This window comes from Hoplias malabaricus, chromosome 10 (assembly GCF_029633855.1).
Source record: "Hoplias malabaricus isolate fHopMal1 chromosome 10, fHopMal1.hap1, whole genome shotgun sequence".
In the NCBI taxonomy this organism is placed as follows: Eukaryota; Metazoa; Chordata; class Actinopteri; order Characiformes; family Erythrinidae; genus Hoplias; species Hoplias malabaricus.
In genome coordinates, this window is record NC_089809.1 from 11,155,009 (window position 1) to 11,175,187 (window position 20,179).

The 20,179-nt window shown below is 37.2% G+C and overlaps 1 protein-coding gene across 1 annotated transcript; it reads right to left on the minus strand.

Moving 5' to 3' along the window:
- Nucleotides 1-646: 646 nt before the first annotated feature.
- pdcd6 (programmed cell death 6) lies at nt 647-19,973 on the minus strand. Its single transcript, XM_066683056.1, has 6 exons — nt 19,783-19,973; nt 14,375-14,436; nt 8,763-8,807; nt 5,866-6,024; nt 3,328-3,437; nt 647-1,291 (listed from the first exon to the last, which is right to left on the minus strand). The coding sequence occupies exons 1-6, from the start codon at nt 19,863-19,865 to the stop codon at nt 1,193-1,195; spliced, it is 558 nt and encodes a 185-aa protein (XP_066539153.1). The 5' UTR covers nt 19,866-19,973; the 3' UTR covers nt 647-1,192.
- Nucleotides 19,974-20,179: the final 206 nt, after the last annotated feature.

Below are 20,179 nucleotides of genomic sequence, written 5' to 3' on the forward strand. Positions count from 1 at the left end.
ATAAAACGCACAAAACAGTCCTAACACCTTCAAACGTCGCTATGGCTCACTTTCTTTATATAAAACACAACCTATGGCCTTTACTCCTTTTAATATATTCATAGGCGTGTGTACTTCTATATTTTTTTTCAGAAATGATTTGCTGTCACTTGTTCAGGAGAAAATTGGCCAGTTCTGGCTCTGTTCTGTAGTGTTGCTGCTTGTAAACTGCCTCCACTTTTCAAACACAGGGTCAATATTTCCTCTCATTTTACTCCATCTCTGGTCATGGAGATTTTTAGAAGAGCAGTGGGGCTTTTTGGGTCTGGTAAAATAACTTTGTTGACTTGGTCATTTTAATGGCTGCAAGACACTAAACCTGGCCACACAGTGGACTGTAAAATTAATGGACAGAGGGAGGGATGACAGGCAGGACCTCGGAGGGTGGGATCATAGGAGCGCCGGTCCTGGACTGGGCAATTCTCAAGGAGAATATACTGCTTTAGCAATGCTGAGAGAGGCAGCAGTGGTTTAGCTTTGAGTGTTTCCTTAATCTATGATCACTCACCCTGGACATTTTATGACTAGGTACAGTAAATATCCTACAGATCCTACAGCTCCTATAAGTAGTAAAACCCCAAGAAACAACAGAGGCTAAATTAGCATATTCTGATTTTTTTTTAATAAAACAGTTAACATTTTTTGTTGCAGTTGTAAAGCATCATGCAAAACCCTAGCACATGTTGCTCTCATCTTGAATAAAAGATTAAACCTTCTGAATTACCATATGCAGATTAAAAACACTTCCTTACAAATATGGCATTAACTCGTGTCAGTTAATCCAAAGCAAGTAATTTGTTGTCTTTGTAAACATGGCTTCAGCAAAAAAAAAAGAGAACAAAATGAGTTTATGCTTCAACAGTAAGGAAGTTCATCAGAAAGCATGCCTATGATCCATAAATGATATGTACAATGCAAATGTTCCTGAATGTAGGGGATGAATTTACCGTTTGTTCCATTTTTTTTAAATGAATATGTTTAACATCATAAAGAAACTTGACCACAGACAGACAAATACAAACATAAATCTGTAAATTAAATATTCAGTCTCCTACATCCTTTCCGAGGGGAGTATATGGCTTCCCTTATGGAAGACTACATGGGGAGAGAGATTTGGTGTTTGGCACTGGTATGTGCATTTCAGAGTACTGTGCTATACAATGTTGAAGACCATCGAGAGATACTGCTCATAAGAGACCTGGATCCAGCCATCTTGATCGGTGTCGTATCGTCTGAAAACGTCTGTTAACCTCTGCACAGAAAAACACAACAGGCTCCTCTGTTAAAAGCTTATACTCATTAAAGTGTGGCATTATGTTATGTATTTAATAAACAGCTGCAAAGGTGAATGATCCATGAAAGTGACAAGGACACTAGTAAAGGTACATATTGTAGTAGCTCATTTTCTAAAGAGGAATTTATAATACTAACTTCTTCCACTGTTTAAACCCCATTACCAGAAAAGGTGGGACATTGTGTAAAATGCAATAAAAACAAGAATCTGTGACTTGTTAGTTCTCTTGGAGATTTACTTAACTGACAAAATCATAGAGAAAAAATTCCAATGTTTTCACAAAACAGCTTTATTTTGTAAATATCAACTCGTTTAATATTTAATGCCTGCAAGACGCTCCATAAATGTTAAGACAAAGGCATGCTTACCAGTTTTACATAAACTTTCCAAATTAATACACTATTTAAACATCCGGGAACTGAAGATAACAACAGCTACATTTTGCAAATGAAATTTTTGTCAATTCTGACTCAATACAAGACTTCCAAGCAGCACAGCAGTCCATGTTTGCTATTGCCTGATTGTCCCATTTATGATGTGCCATAGAAAACAGATCTGGCCTGCAGGCAGGCCACTCATGCACATGCAATGTGTCTATGAACCTATGTAGCTGTAGCATATGAGGCCTGGCATCGTCTTGTTTAAATATCCATGGAGTTCATAGTCATAGTCATGTCATGTCATTTTGACATTGCCTCCAGAATAAACATTTCTCATATATGCAAGTCACACTGCCATGGTAACTGATGCACAGCACATATCATGAGAGATGCTGGCTTTCGCATCTATCACTGATAACACTGTGGATGTTTCCTTTCATCAGTAGCATGACACAGAGCCTCTGATGTTGCTATATCTGGCTCAGTACTGCACCATGCAACATTTGGAGGAGGGTAGGGAACCACATCCCTCCCTCCCATTTTATTTAATTTTAAATTACAACATTTCTTCAAAGCACTCCCAAAACAAAAGTGTTGATTTGCTAAAAAAACAAACAAACCAACAACCAACATTAGAAGAAGACCAAATAACATTCCAGTAAGTGTGATATTATGTGTGTGAATGTGCTGGATTAATTTTTCCAAATCTCTCCTCATGGCAGTCCATATTATTTGAGGTTATCATCCAATACATAGTTTTACCAGTTAATAAATAATCCATCCATCCATCCATAACCGCTTATCCAATTTAGGGTCGCGGGGGGTCCAGAGCCTACCTGGAATCATCGGGCGCAAGGCGGGAATACACCCTGGAGGGGACGCCAGTCCTTCACAGGGCAACACAGACACACACACATTCACACCTACGGCCACTTTCGAGTCACCAATCCACCTGCAACGTGTGTTTTTGGACTGTGGGAGGAAACCGGAGTACCCGGAGGAAACCCACGCAGACACGGGGAGAACACACCAACTCCTCACAGACAGTCACCCGGAGCGGGAATCGAACCCACAACCTCCAGGCCCCTGGAGCTGTGTGACTGCGACACTACCTGCTGCGCCACCGTGCCGCCCCCAGTTAATAAATAATGATTTTAAATAATGTGTGCTGTTGATTTAACAAATTCATGCAATCAAGAAGAATCTGACTAAAACATTGTTCTTCAAACTCACTCAAACCTACTACTTTATAGGAAAAAAATTCTTATATTTCTTATTTGATTTATGTTTTTTTTTTTTGTATTTACTATGATTATATATAAATTTATACAAGTGCCATGCTTGCTGAGAAGGCATTAGTTTAAATATATACAATTATTTTAGTTGCCTAAGACTTCTGAAGAGTACTGTATATATATATATTAAATGTTGACTGCCAGAAAGCCAACATTTACCAAATATAATATGATTATTTTCAGCAAAGCATTGGCACAAACACAAAGGGGGCCACAGCCAGTAATTGTAAATCTGCAAACCAACAAACCATCTTTGAGAGTGTTTACTTGGGGCATCCCACCAGTGTCATAAATGCTATGTAATATTGGGTATTCCTACCTGTAGTACGATACAGCACTGTATGAAGTCATCAAAGGCCACTTGACCTTTCCTCTGCCGGTCAAACTTTTCTATCAGTGTGGTATAGAATTGATCTGAAAGACGATAGCCTGGACAAAAAGAATGATTCATGAGCACAGATTGCTAAAACCAAAATATTTTTTAAATTATTACTACCTTGTAATCACTGCATTTGAACACGAGTAATCTTTATATTGAGTAAATGAGTATATTGAGTATAATTGAGTATACATTGTATATTTTTTCCCAAATCTCCAAACTTTTTGCTGTATATTACTACAAGCTTCTGAAAGATATCCAATTATTTCATTTTACATTCAGAACCAAATGTGTTAAATGTCTAAAATATGCTGAACATACACCAGTCAGGGAAAAAAATGTCTAGTTTTTCAGTTCCAATTATCATGTATTTCGTATTTTTACATTTACAAACTGTAGTTCATATGTTGCTCTGCATACCGTTCTTTAAATGGCCAGGACCTAGTTAAGATGACCACAGAGCAGGTGTTTAATGGATAATAAATCATTCTCTGCACTACAGTCACTCTAAGATTGTGGTGGTGGTTTATGAGATTGCGTTGTGGTGGTAGCACTTCAAACCCAGCCTTGCTGCTGAAGTTTTTAATGCACTGTGCCCACTCACTATTCACTGTATTAGACTCACAAGACTTGTTGGTCCATTTAGTCAGGGACAAGCATTAGCTCATCTGATGCTGCACCGTTTGTTAGTCATCCTCTAGCCCTTCATCAGTGGTCAAAGAACACTGCCCACAGGATGTTGTCGGCTGTTTTTTTTTGTTGGGTGTGGGGGGTTGGGTGCGTCAATTGATTGTTCTCAGCCCTGCAAGGACACTGGGTCATTCAAAACTACAGCAGCACTGTTGTATGCAGAGAAACAGATGGACTAGTCTGTAAGTGTAAAACTACAAAGTGCACACATAAGTGGACTGAGTGTAGAAACAAGAAGGCAATTTTAATGTGTATTCTATATGGCTAAAAGTTTATAAACAAATGCTCATCCAATTTTTTCTGGAATAAAAGTTATTAATAATGAGTTTATTCACTTTTATTTGCATCAAAAATCTAAAAAGTCTGACATCTAAAATATAGATGTTGGAATTCCTCTTGTAATTTGACAACATCTGATGGATTAAACCAATGTATCCATGTACCACAAAAGTGAGCTGAAACCTGTAATTACTATTAAACTTTATTTTTATATACCGGTTTACTCATTATGCAAGTGCCTTGAACACATCACTAACTGGAAGGGACACAACATTCTGCAGTTGAATAAAAATTAAACAGAGATTATTTATTTGGGAGCAGCAATGAGAGACACAGATTGGCTGCGTATCTGGACTCCAGATTTGGACTAAAGAACTGGCTCGCAACCTTGGTGTATTAATGGACTCAGATCTCAGATTTAGTAGTCATGTTAAAGCGGTTACTAGATCAGCATTTTAACATCTTAAGTGTGTACATATTGTAAAAAATTCCTTTTGTGTTAAATTTTTATTAGAGTGTTTATTCTTTTACAACTGGCTGCTACTGTAATAATTGCAATTTCCCCCTGGGATCAATAAAGTATTTCTGATTCTGATTCTGATTAAGAATATAAGTAAGATTAGAGATTTTCTGACTAAACCAGACCTGGAGAAACGTATCCATGCTTTTATTTCTAGCAGGATTTATTACTGTAATGGTCTCTTAGCTGGACTTCCAAAAAAAAATGCAGCTGCCAGAGTTTTCACTCAGAGCAAAACAAGAGATGACATCACCCCCATCCTTAAATCCTTACACTGGATACCAGTCGGTTACAGAATAGTCTTTAATGTGTTGTTACTGGTCTATAAATGTCTTCATGGTGTAGGAGCAGTGTATTTATCAGATCTGCTACAGAGATATGAGCCGAGCAGGGCTCTCAGATCTTTAGGAACCAGTCAGTTTGTCCTGCCTTTAGACAACTTTAGACACTTGTAAATCCAGACTGAAAACTTTCCTGTTTGAACAAGCTTACAGCTCAGTTTAAAATACTCTTCACTTTTATTCTGTAACAGCACTTGCTGTTCTGTTGTTTTTTTCTTTTACTGTATCATTTTAATTGTTTGAATCATTTTAATCATGTTCTCTTTTACTATGTTTTTGTTTTCTTTTATTGCATTGTTTGAAATTACTTTTATGATTTTTATTCTTGTTCATAATTTAACTCTTTTTTATTGTTTCTTTAGACTCTGTAAAGCACTTTGAATTGCCTCTGTGTTTGAAAGGTGCTCTATAAATAAACTTCCCTTGCCTCTATAATATTGCATTGAATTTAACATTGGTGGATGCTTTTTTAATGGCAAGTATTTAAAAAAACAAAAAACAAACATACACTTTACATAAAAAAAAATGTAATTGTCAATGCACCAACATTTTATTATATCCAGCACTGCTTAACTTTTAACTTTCTGCATTCATCTATTACCTATGACTTGCGATCACCGAGTTAATAAACCAAAGTTACTTACTTACCGAAGCCTGTAAGAGCTTGTTTCAGCTCGTTCTTATCAATGAACCCTGAATTATCGCGATCATAGGTGCGAAAGATGTTCTGCCAGTCTGTGATATACTTCCATACACCAGCAAATTCATTAAAGTTCACCCCACCTTTGTTCTCTCTGTCAAACATGGCTAAATGAGAAAGAGAAGAAATGGAAAGTTAAATTGTTATTACATACTATGGATATTTTTTTCTTAAACGAGGTCATATCTGATATGTTACACACACACACACACACACACACATTTTTTTTTCATAAATGGAGATAAACTACAGCTTACTGGATGTACAAATATAGTAAATTAAAATATTAAGAATACTTTTGTTAACTTAACTCAAAACATACATATTTCATTTCCATTGCAAGAGTAAAAATACCTCCTCAATATTTCATACCATAAATCAGAATCAGGTGTATAGAAGGTTGATAACATAAGAAAAATAAAAATAGAACAATTTTCAAATGTGTTTTACATCAGTCTTATACAAAGAATATATTAAAAGCCCCTTGTATATTGTAACAAGCGTTTGTTCTTCATCATGAATGTATTTGGCTATTGGGACAGTAGCTCAGAGACAGCATCAGAGAGAGAGAGACAAGTGTGAGCAGTTTGAATGTGCTGAAAGAGACGGGGGAAATCAGCATTGCGCAAGCCTAGTTTACAACCACTTTTAAAAGCTCCAAGTGCCTCAGAAGGCGATAGTAGTCAAATTCAGGTGTCCATGTTTAGCAAAAGCTAAAAAGTGTGACTATATACTATATACACTTTAAAGGGTATGTCTATGATGGTGGAGAAATGCTGTTCTCTCTTGGTCGTTTACGTTCAGAAGCTCTGTGTCTTTTAAGGTGGAGTGGTATGTTTGTGGTAGGGCTGGACAATATCACAGTAGCACTTTGCACTAATGCAGTTTCTTGAATTTGGAGACATTTCCCTCTGAAGTAATCAGAAACTTGTTCACTTGGGGCAAGGACATGGAATGTAAAAATGACAATGACAATGTCTAAATCTCTAAATGAGGTTCAATTCAATAATGCAGCTTCAACAAAATCCTGAAATGCCCTGACTCCAAAACCTTTCAATTTCTTGCATCTTCCTCCCACTCAACTTGATCCCCATTGTTGAATACTGAAGATGTTTAACAAATAAATATTCTAAACCTAAGCAGCCACAACTGGACTGTGAGTAGATTGCCATGGATGTATGTAATATCCTGCCTTAACTCTTGCTAAGTGTTGAAACAATGTCACAATAAGCCTGGTAATCCTACAGTTTGGTCACAGCTTTGATTTTCATGTAAGCACTAAAACATTTAAATAACATATTTTTCTATACCATGGGCCCTTTAAACACCAAATAAGGGAAAGACTACTGTTAACATTTTTCATTTACCATTTGAAGATTGAAAACATAAATCAGTTTTTCTTCTTCTTCTTGTGAGTGCAGAATTAAAGCAGGATTTAGATATTAAACCAGACTTTCCCAAATCCAGCACAGGAGATCCATCTATATGTCATTTGCTGATACAAAAATTCTTCTGTGCTCGAGTGTATTAAAGCAAGAAATCACAAAAAAAGGGTTTGATCTTGTGTGAAAAATTCATTCATTCATTATCTGTAACCGCTTATCCAATTCAGGGTGGGTCCAGAGCCTACCTGGAATCATTGGGCACAAGGCAGAAATACACCCGGGAGGGGGCACCAGTCCTTCACAGGGCAACACAGACACAAACAAACACATTCACTCACACCTACGGACACTTGAGTCGCCAATCCACCTGCAACGTGTGTTTTTGGTCTGTGGGAGGAAACCGGAGCACACCAACTCCTCACAGACAGTCACCCGGAGCGGGAATCGAACCCACAACCTCCAGGTCCCTGGAGCTGTGTGACTGCGACACTACCTGCTGCACCACTGTGAAAAATGCCACTTTAAAATTCAACAGCAACATTTTGAGACACGAAATAGATAGCTTCATCCTGATCATGCCCTAGTTGTCAAAATGTTATAAACAGGCTTCTCCAACAGCATTGCTTGAGAGAAAACCGCCCAAACAAAAATAATAAATGAGAACAAAATGACAAAGAGAAATAATTAATTTAAATGGCAACAACTATGTAATGGCTTTACCAAGCTTTCATCTTATTATCTAAGAGATGCTAGGTATTTTTGGTAAACTTTTCTTATATATTATTATTATTATTCATTATCTGTAACCGCTTATCTAGTTCAGGGTCGCGGTGGTTCCGGAGCCTACCTGGAATCACTGTGCGCAAGGCAGGAATACACCCTGGAGGGGGCGCCAGTCCTTCACAGGCAACACACCCCCACCCACCTACGGACACTTTTGAGTAGCCAATCCACATACCAATGTGTGTTTTATTTAGACCATGGTAGGAAACCGGAGGACCCAGAAGAAACCCACACGGAGAACACACCAAACTCCTCACAGTCAGTCACCCACAGCGGGACTTGAACCCACAGCCTTCCAGGTCCCTGGAGCTGTGTGACTGCAAAACTACCTGATGCGCTACTGAGCCACACTTTTCTTATATATTTGGCTTTTTATTTGCAAAATAATAATCTGTTAGCATATGTTCTATAGAGATTACCAGGTGGCCAGAGCTTAAATTTTAATGAACAAAACAAGAATATCTAAAGTAGTTATGAACTGTCAAAATCTTGCTGTTTTAAAACCAGCCCTTGTTGACAGCAATACAGAGTTCAATGTTAAACTCCTCACTAAATGATTCCAAAGGCCACTTAATTAACAATATCATGGTAAGATCAATCAAGTCAGTTAGTACAGGGAAACAATAAGCTAATGCTTTTACTGGGATCACCTGATTAAAGAGCAGAAATTTACTCACAGATTATTGATCTGACAGTCACAGGATTGAATGGTGTCCATGTGCCTGTGAAAGAAGAAAAGACTTGTTAACAGATGGAGGTAGGATTGTAAAATGCAGATCAACATTTAAACCACACTAAAATCAAATCACTCAAATCTAAATTAATTGTGCACGTATTTAATATTTCATGATGTGGTGAATTTTCTGGAACACATTTTAGTGTTCACTTGTTCATAAGATGTTAAGAGAGGAGAAGGTGGGGGATCTCTGACTGTATTCAGAACCCTTCATAAGTTTTTTAGCACTCCAAGCTGCATATCCAACAAGCCCAAGGCGTTATAAATCCACTCATGCACTGTGCTGTGTCATTCTTTCAACTCCAGCACTCTAGTTTCCAAAATTTGTTAAAGCAATTCCTTCTGCAGCTAAACAGTCTTGTGAGTTTACAGCAATGAATCAATAGTCTGTTCGCTGGTTAATTCAACAGAAGAGAGAGGGTAGGTTGCTGAAAAAAATGCAAAGACAAGCATGATATTCATGGCTTATCCAAGTTAATGTTAGTCTGTTGGTGGTTTTGCCGGCTACTGCTGGCTTTGTTGGTGATCAGCAAGTCAGCTTCCCTGGTTGCTGAACAGTCCAACTTTATACATTTGGCAGATGCGTTGCCCCCCCCACCCCCTGGCCTCCGGTTTGGTCTGAACCAAAACTGTAGGTGTGAAAGGTGCCTCAGACCCCTGTCTGGACCAAAGAACCAAAGTTTGGTCTGACCAAAAGAGGTGGTCTCTGTCCGGATCAAACTGAACCATAGTTCATGGTATGCAGCGTGAAAACACTTTTTGGATGGTTTGGAATTCTGAACCAATTACAGGACTTCGAGACACCCAGTTAACAATAGAAGAAGAAAAAACTGAAAAGAAGTAAGTATGAGCCGCAGTAGCACATGGGGATCGGAGGAGATAACATTTAACTGAAATTTGGTCCAATGTAGACGTGAAAAAACATCTTGGGGGAAAAAAAAAAAAACACATATAAAAATGCTGAAATTTATGCCTTATTATGACAGGACAGGAGAACAATGCCAATTGAAGACAAAGAAACTAAGGCAGCAATATATAATGGAGCATGCTGCCATCCGGAAAAGTGGATGTGCGTCCACTAATTAAAATGACAGCTTTCCTACAAACCTATCATACGCTTTGATGATGACAGGACATGTGTATATCCTTCAAAGTTCTTTAGTTTGTTCATTAAACTGCAGCATGAAACTAAAACTTACTGGATCGAATCTATAGAGTGTAACAAAAACATGAACCTTGGTTCAGGTGTGAAAACAAAAAATAAAAAAATTTAAACTTCCAGTGTGTTCTGATCAAGGGTAAATAACATAATTCATGTTTTTGTTATGTTTACAGCAACATCAATTTTCTCGTAAAAATTACTAGAAATATTCCCCATCTGATACCGTAATATTTATACTTGTGATTTAGGTTAGATATTCTAAATTCTTTACCTGATGTGAGTGCACACATCCATGTGTGTTTAGTCTACACACATCATGTTTCATTGAATCAGAATATATAATAAGAATCTAAACAAAACTCTACTAATTGGAAAAAACACAAAAATAGGGAGATTTTGCAAAATTCAGACATTTATTTATTATTGCTAAATTTAGCGACTGAATTTTTTTTTTTTTTTGGCAAATTAATCAAATTACCAAGTTTGACCCAAACCTTAAATACAATCTTTCACAAGGCCTAGTGGTGTATTAGCTCTTTTATTTAATAAGGTAAATGTGATGTCGCTATTATAGGGTTCAAAACACTGATTACTGATTCTTTACATTTTGCTTATTCTGAAATGTCTAAATCTCATAAACTCTGTCTTTCTCACACATACTTGCTCCTGCTTCTCTCCAGTATAAATTTGGTGTGTTTCCCCTCCTCTTCTCGCTTCAATTTCTCAGATGTTTAGAAAAGTTGTTCTTTGTAAATATGCACATAATGAGTTTGTATGATTTATCCTGTACAGCTGTAGTGTCCTATCATATAACTAAAGTGCTGTTGTAGCTGCCGGTCAATTTCACTCATTTAATCAGTTCCTCTCATCTAATGACTGCAGAAAAGGTTTCTACATTCATTGATTTCAGCAAGCGATCATGTGATCTCCTGCTAGGTGAAATATGTCAATATGAATTTATGATGTAATAAATATGCAATATAGCACATTGCACCATCAACATTTAGTGACTTTTCAAACTAAATTAGTTACATTCCTATAAAAAGATTTGGCAACACTGGTTCAGGGTCTTGATGGATCCAGAGGTTGTAAAAAAGCATCTTTCCTTCAGAATGAATAGGGCCTTTTTTATTTTTTTTAACTCAAATATCAACCACACTGATTCACACATACCTTCCTTCTGGGATATGACAAGTGTGAATCATGCAGACACCAAAACCTGATTTGCACATGTGTGTGTATCTGGCTGTTTGCAGGCGAACAGGGAGAGTTTACTGCAGCCTACACTGGCCTCAAGCACAAAGACCCAACTATTCAGTACACACTGAATCTTTTCACTGCTTGGCTCACTAAAAAAGTGGGGCACAGAGCAATAAATTTTAATCACAAACGAGAAGGCCAAAGCAAAACAGCAGACCTGCCAAATGAGAGAAAAAACCCATAGCACAACAGCTAGCATTAGGCGCTCTTACTTGTCAAAAATAGGCATATGACCAAAAACGGGCATTTTAACAAGTGCAAGACATTATAATATCAGAACATTTTCACATTATATTATATTTATTTTTAAAATTATGATATTTAGGCTTTCTAAATTTTTACTGTTAAAATTTCAAAAAAGCAATTCCTAAATGCATGCCAAACTCATAGTTTGTAGTCATAACCTTCAGCATTTCACAGAGCCTAAGTAATCTTTCTTCTTTTTGCCAAATATGATCCACTAATATATATATATATATATATAGAAAGCAATCAGTTGCTTATTGCATTTCTAGATTATTGCCTAGAACTTCTAGCCCTGTGCCAAATAAATGTGAGTACAGGTGCTTATGTATGTCCATATCTCATCCTATGGATACAATCTGTCCTATGAAGTGAAATACATTTGAATGTAACAATGTATAATTTTTTTAAAACAATAATAGTCTACTTTTACAACACCTATTGTGAAATGTCAATACATCTTATGCCTTGGTCCTGAGTCAAAATGTAATCTCTGTACAAAAAATGTATTTCTAACACAGAAAACTTGTAGGAGATGGCAAACATTGTATCACATTTTAAAGCAAGATAATAAATGCCAGACATTTTATTTTAAGTAAAATAATTGTAGTTTGAAATTTTTCTATTGGTCCATGAATTATTAAAATTTCTAACAATGAAAATATACATGGTTTTCTTTGGAAAGTCACAATATATATATGGCAGTTAAACAAGACCTCCCTAACAATGTGTGCTTTATATTTGGGTAGATTTATTTTGTCACAATGTATATAATCACTAGTAAATAAACCACAGGTAGAGCAGTAGTATGAAGTGACATATATTTCTATATTGAAATGCCTTATGCCTGTCCCATTAATTACACTTGCATCCTCACACCACTCTTGTGCATGTGCCAGTAAGCAAGGCTATAACTTTCCCCAACAAATGTGCTCCTGGGCAGACTTTGTGTACCCTCTCAGTCCACATCAGATCACATTTTCATGAAGGAAATTAGCCATGATGCACATGAATCCCATGACGATTGTAAATAAATCATCTTGAAAATTAGATCCAAGTCTAACTAAAATATTTTATTTAGCAGCACAGTAGTGTCGCAGTCACACAGCTCCAGGGACCTGGAGGCTGTGTGTTCACATCCCTCTCCAGGTGACTGTCCAAAAACACATGTAGGTAGGTGGCTGGTGACTCAAAAGTGTCCATAGATGTGAATGTGTGAGTGTGTGTCACCCTGCGAAGGACTGGCACTCCCTCCAGGGTGTGTTCCTGTCTCTGTGTAGGCTCCAGACCCACTGTGACCCTGAATCGGATAAGTGGTTACAGACAATGAATGAATAAATATTGATGTGGGTTTGGGCATTATGTACTTAAAAATTCTTAAGTTAGGTGAAAATAAGCACAATTTAACTTGCTGCATAACATGCAGTTTATGAGAATGGAAATCCCATTTACTTTTTAAATTCAAACTACAAAATTGAAGACTTGTATGATCAACATTAGAATGTACTGGAATGACTTTCAGACAACTTGTGTACACGAGCAGCTTCCTCATGTGATTCTGCTGGCATGACAGGAAGTGACATTTTAACTTCACATAAAACACAAGCAACTATACATTTAAATCAACCAAGACACATGATCTGGGTATCTGGAGAACCTACCAACCCATAAACTGTTAAATAAAACTACCACGTCAGTTTATTGGTTCTGATTTAGTGCTGTATTTTACATAGACTGCCAACCCTTTATATATCCTGCCTCTTCAGAGTATGTCCAATCACAGCACTGCACCAGCATTTATGTTAGAGTGCAAAGACAAGGTTATATGGAGCTAAACATACACAGCGAATACAGAAAAATGAGCACAGAGAAAAAGAAAATCGCAAAAACAAGAATGGAGAATAAAGAGAAAAAAGTGAAAATGGATAAAAAACACTGCTCAATTACTCCTCACTATAGTACTCCATTACTGAATGTGTGCTGTGGCTTATTCTCATTCCTCAGCCAGCATCAAGACAAGCACAACCAGATATGTATTATGTATCTATGTTGATGTGGAGACAGATGAGATGACTTTCAGTTTCAGAGAATAGAATATAGGCCTGTACAATAGTGGAGACGTCATTGATATTAAATATTACAAATACGTTTCAGACAAAGGACTACCTCTTAGAGTACTAGATTTAAAGTGTACTACTATTCTACAAGTTCTTGTTCTATTCTCTAAAATTTAAAGTTGTCTCATCTCCACACAACACATCAGCTACTTTAACCTAAATCTTGACCCAGAAGTGAAAATTTAGGTCAAAAAAGAAGTTTCAACATATCTAACTAAATGCATGTTATAAAATACATAAATCATAACCTACTATAACTTAAAGGTCTAAAGAAATATATCAAAAATGCTATAATACACTGAGGCAGGTCACTCAATGCTTGAGTTCATCTTTCTGTATGACAAAATTTTTTTTAATCTTTTTGGTACACACATGCATCACAAACACAAAGGTCAAAAATGAGATAACATGCAAGGTAATTATATAGGCATCAAACAAATCATTATATGGTGACATTAATTGTATTCTGCAGATTGTTTAAATGGGACAGTTTTCTGATATAGCCCTGTAGCAACAATTTATAAATGTATGTATCAGCATATATATATATATATATAATGCAGGATCATATATATATCAGCATCTGTAATTCTTTTATAACTAATTTAACACAACAGATTCTATACATTTGCCTCACATTCAACAAAAAAGTAGAGTACGTATCAGAGTAATTAGTGTCCATGTTCAAATAATTATGAAGAGAAATAAAGGAAGTTCAAACTGTTTTGTCTGACACTGTGGAAGAGTAACAAATATGTAAAAACCACATACCATTTGATAAAGCTTGCTGAAGTTCTGTGTCTGATATTGCCCCACTCCTGTCTTTGTCCACCCTAAGAAAGAAACAGATATTTCACAAATACTTGTCCATCATAATGAATATATATGAAATATAAACTTACACTAACATAACTGTTGTAACCCTGCTGTGTGCCACTGCATTGTCCTGTGCTGTTTAAACGTTTTAGGCCTTAAAATACTATCACATGTACACATACAATTAATACAAAGGAAACCAATTTGCATAACAGAAGCTTCTAAAGTCATCATGACATCATTTTAAAAACTTTTAGGTATTTAAAGGCAGTCAACTTGGTGTATGTATATTTCAGACCTGCTGAAATTCAGAAATTCTGATGTTGTAATTATAAATAAGATGATCTGTTTGTAAACATTTGCTGAAAAAATTTGCTGTCCTCAACAACTTGCTAAACTATAATTTGTTGACTGTGAAGTCTGTGTAGGGGATAAATATGAATTTTAATTACTTCAACCCAAGTGTATGTAAACACAAACACAATTCAGTGTACAGAGTTCTATGGGACTAAAAATGCTGCATTGAACAGTGTCTAAACACAAACAGAGACATATGACTAGCCAATCAGCACACTGCCCACCCACTAAGCAATAAATATGCTGCAGCCAATAAGCCAATCAGGCGGCAAAACATTCTAATGTGTTTTGAGCTAACAAAAGCAGTGGTTTTAGAGCTTTTGGGCTTCCTTAATTACCTTAAAAACAACGTCTATGATTGTGGGGAAATGCAGCTCTAAGCCCCATTCTTTAAATATGTAACAGTACAAACACTGGGGCTTCATATACACATTAGACTGGTTTTGAGCACACAAACATATTCTGAATTTAAAAAAAAGTGTGTTTTTGTTTTTAACTACGCCTTTGGAAATATAATTACAATTACAATGACTATATTGGGGGTGGCACGGTGGCGCAGCAGGGACCTGGAGGTTGCAGGCTCGAGTCCCGCTCCGGGCGACTGTCTGTGAGGAGTGTAGCGTGTTCTCCACCTGTCTGCATGGGTTTCCTCCAGGTGCTCCATTGGTAGGTGGATTAGCAACTCAAAAATATCTCAAAAATGTCTGTGAGTGTGAGAGTGAATGTGTGTGTCGCCCTGTGAAAGACTGGTGCCCCCTCCAGGGTGTGTTCCTGCCTTTCACCCAATGATTCCGGGTAGGCTCAGGACCCACCGCGACCCTGAATTGGAAAAGCAGTTACAGATAATGAATGAACAAAGGAATTACTTTATTGGCCACTGTGCTTGCACACAGAGGAAATTGCTCATCGCATTTAACCCAATACATATAGTAAAACACATTTACACACACACACACTCGTGAAAACTAGCCCGGAGCCACAGATAGCCCAGGGAACAGTTGGGGGTTAGGTGCCTTACTCAAGGGCACTTCAGTCAGGACCTTCCCGCTCGGTGGATCAAACCGGCAACCTTCTACTTTTACATCTAATTTCTTTGGACCAAAGTAACAAAATCAGGACCAAAGTAACAAAAAGTCAGTGTGAAAACACTTTTTGGATGGTTTGGACCTTTGGACCAGTTACAGAACACTGAGATAGTATAAAAGAAATGGACGTGATCAGGAGATTTACTCAGTGCCAATCACAAAATCTGCACCCTAGCACACTATATAATAATAATAATAATAATAATAATAATAATAATAAACTGTGTTATAATTAGAAGGGCACTCAGTAGTCTAGATGGTCAAGCTCAGGAGGGAAACAAATTCAACTGTTTAAGGTGGAACTGAAAAATTAGCAGAAAAGAAGCAGTTAAATTAACAAATGTTTAAAAAAAAAATTATTTTATGAGCTTATCAAAGTGCAAAGTGAAACCAAGACGTGTGTGATATATATATATATATATATATATATATATATATATTTATACACACACACACACACACACACACACACACACATATTCTGTCATTCACTGATTGAGTTAAACATTAGAAAAATTTTTAACTAACTGCTCAGTCTGATCCAGATTGTGTGGCGATTCTAGAGTGCTCGGAGACCAACAGTGGTTTAGCTAGGGCAATATAAAATAAATAAAATATTACAACACCAAGGTTAGCATTAATGGTCTCAGAAGCCATCTTTGACTATATAATTTGGCAAATTCACAAACTGGAGGTCACTCAGGCTGAACTAAGAAGACTTGCTCACTTCTACAAATGCTTCATGTCTGAACTCTGGCAGAGTAACTCCAGAACGATGACCATATTCAGTTCATTATTTCTTGATCATTTTGGCTGTGTGTATTGAATCACTGTACGAAGGTACAAGGCTGCACAACGTCAAATTTGTCTGCAGACTGCCTGATGTTTTCTTCCATTATTTTAATGCAGTCTGCTTTAGGGCTGCACAACTAATCAATTAAATCAATTAAAATCAAGTGTTAAAATAGTTTGCAACTAATTAAATGGGGTGACTGTCTGAGGAGTTTGGTGTGTTCTCCCCGTGTTGTTCCCCGTGTTCTCTGAGTTTCCTCCGGGTGCTCCGGTTTCCTCCCACAGTCCAAAAACACACATTGGTAGGTGGATTGGTGACTCAAAATTGTCTGTAGGTGTGAGTGTGTGATTGAATGTGTGTGCGTGTCTGTGTTGCCCTGTGAAGGACTGGCACCCCCTCCAGGGTGTATTCCCGCCTTGCGCCCAATGATTCCAGGTAGGCTCTGGACCCACCGCGACCCTGAACTGGATAAGCGCTTACAGATAATGAATGAATGAATGAATGAAGTTCAGTGGTTTTAGCCATGACTTTGAGCACACTACTGCTCAGCTGCTCTCAGTGCTGTAGAACATGCTAGAATTTCTCTCTACCTTTTCAAATTTAATAGAAATAAATTCTTTTCAAGATTTTAAAGGCTATGTATAGATTTCGACATGCTGTGTTTAGTAAAGATAGCTAAAATATCCCATTAAGAACCTGGAACATTTCCTTAAACATGAATGGTTGGTTTCACTTGATTAAACCTAGTGTTGTTTAATGCCAGTAGAACCTGCATATTCAAAGATTTTTTAGTATTCAAAACTTGGATTTAACCCAGATCATCGATTGTAAACGCTCATCAGCACTGCATGTTTAAAAGATACTTTCACAAAAATAAATAAATAAATAAATAATGCCTCAAATATGATCTAGATATAACATCTTTACTTACTTTTTATATGCATGGATGTACATATATGCAATTAACCTGCACCTCTGTCTCCTCTCACCTGGAAACGGTTCTTAAGGTTAAAGATAAAAATTTCCTAACTTGATTTTTTTTTTGATTTAGCTGTTTGAGACTATCATTGGTACACTGTGGATTCAAAGCATTACTGCTCAGTCATGGATTTCATGCATGATACATTTTCTATGATAAAAAAAAAAAAAAAAAAGTAAACAAGTGTTAACAAGGTATAAAATGTTAATTTTTCTGGGGAAAGGTTTTTAAACTGTAATAACACAAATATTACTAGTTCTCAATTTAAAAAAAAAATGTAGGTGTGCAGACAATGTTAAGTATTGTTCTGACATAGTACCATTTTCGAACCAAGTATTATAATTGTATGATATAAAATTGATAGTGTTACAAACTTATGGCCATATTGTTATTGTTTTGGCCATATTATTGTAAACTGCAACATAAATTATTCTCTTATTATGATCTGTAACTGTGCCAAATGTATACAATCCCAAACATAGCATCAAGGAAACATTGAGAAGTTTTTTTAATTTAAAGACAGCTTTGGTGTTTGCTACTAGAAATTGCACATATACTTTACATTCATTTGAATCCTATGACAATGAGACCAGGTTTGTATGTGCAACAGTAATGAAGTAAGTGAGGGGTGATCAGTCCTCCAGTGAGTCAGACATTCCCTAGCAGCCAGACAACAACCCGGCCCTACAAACAGAAAATACATCCAGCATTTAAGGTGGAGGGGGCAGGAAAAGCCCTGAAGAAAAACATTCTGCATGTGCACGTCCACCTAGCTCCTATACCACAAACATTGATTCACCCAGAAGGAATGAATGAAACACCTTGTTGGTTTGTTTGTTCAAAAACAGTTTTTCTCTGCCTACAACTATGTATGTTTTAAACATGACTCACATACGTGGATGGCAATCCAAGAAAACTGGATTTTCAGGGACATTCAAATCACTCAAAAAGGCTTTTGTCAAGTTTTTCTGCAATTTCTGAGAGCAACTTACCTATTGACTGGAGTCAAAATTTCAGGCAGACATTCTGTTGTATTCTTGAAGAGTCTTTTAGCACAGAAAACACATCTTTCCCTCAGGTAACACCATCTGTTTTGCAAAAACTACCATTCCTGCTTCCTGGAATCCATGTTGAACAAGGACTATACACCCGTTTCAAACTTCTCTCACATGATTTGTGTTCCTCTGCTGAAACTAGGCTGCAACTTGCCAAAGATTAACTCTATTTAAGTCTCCATTAGTTCAGACTGGGTCATTCTTACAAACTGCATAATCTGAGAAGTTAAATTCAGTACTAAGAGAATGCTTTAAAATCTTCAGAGTTCTTATTAATCCCATTTATACAATAGGCCTAGTGTGTTAACATTGTCTAAGGAATCAAAATTATTATTCGAGTTTGTCGTCAGGAAAAACCCAAAGGGACAATCCTTACGACTGGTTCGTGACTCACTAAGACCTTTACTCTCTATAGTTCACATGTTCAGGGACACAATTTCCCACTTGCTTGCTGTCATCACACCAAAGATTTCCCGTAGCCAAGGTTTGGTTCTTTTTCCCAGGTTCAAACGTGGGTGGTAAGCTTTTCAAGCCCGAGGCAATTTTAATGTGAGAAAAGCAGCAGTCAGCCCTCTGCAGTATTACATAATTCATTACTACCAAAAGAGGCAACTTAGCTGAGTAATTCATAACAAGAAACACGTTACTATATGGGTAAAGATGGAAGGGACGCTTTTCAATAAACAGTTACTTGAAAATAAGCTCATATAGCCTACTAAAACAGTTCGTGCCGTAGTTACGTAGTCAGCGAAGCTCTGATGAGTAGGCGACAGGCATTACAGGAAACGCTGTTAAAAAGAGATCAGCGCTGAAAAAACTTTTATCTTTCGCAGTTCACACCGACAATTCATTAGAACATACGTTTACTTACGGAAGAAATTCAAGGTGAAGTGAAAGTTTTTTGTTATGTGTTATTTGCAGTTACCGCAAACGTTACTCTTCGCAGCGGATATGTAGTTAGCTAACAACTTGGCAAAGCCCGGCTTTGCTCTGTTCTTCCTGTGCTAAGAAACGCCGTAGTTGCGCCTGTGCTGGATTTCTTGTTCCTAATGCGGAAAATTACACATCTGTAAAGCACTAGTATGTTAACATACCTCTGAAATATATTCCACAAAAACGCTTGGTCCGGCGGCGCGCTGTTATAATGCGGAGGTCTGTACTGGTTGTGATAAGCCATTTCTACTTGTGTTCGCGACAGAAAATTAAAGCCAGGAGCACAAGGCGTAGTCCTTGAAGTTGCTTTTTTTAATATGCCTCTGACATTCTTCACGCAGAGGCGTGGCGTCGAAGCAAACTCGCCACTTCGAATAAAAAAATCAGTGACGTCAGGCCATCACCACCTCCTGGTACTTTCCCGGGTCCTGATTCGCCGCCCGCATGGCAGCGTGTCAGATTTGTGCTAATGGGGAGGAGCCTCGGTGGTGAGTGACTTGACCGACCGCTGGGGAAAGAATTGACTCTTATACTGATTCACAGCAAAGGGAATCCGTG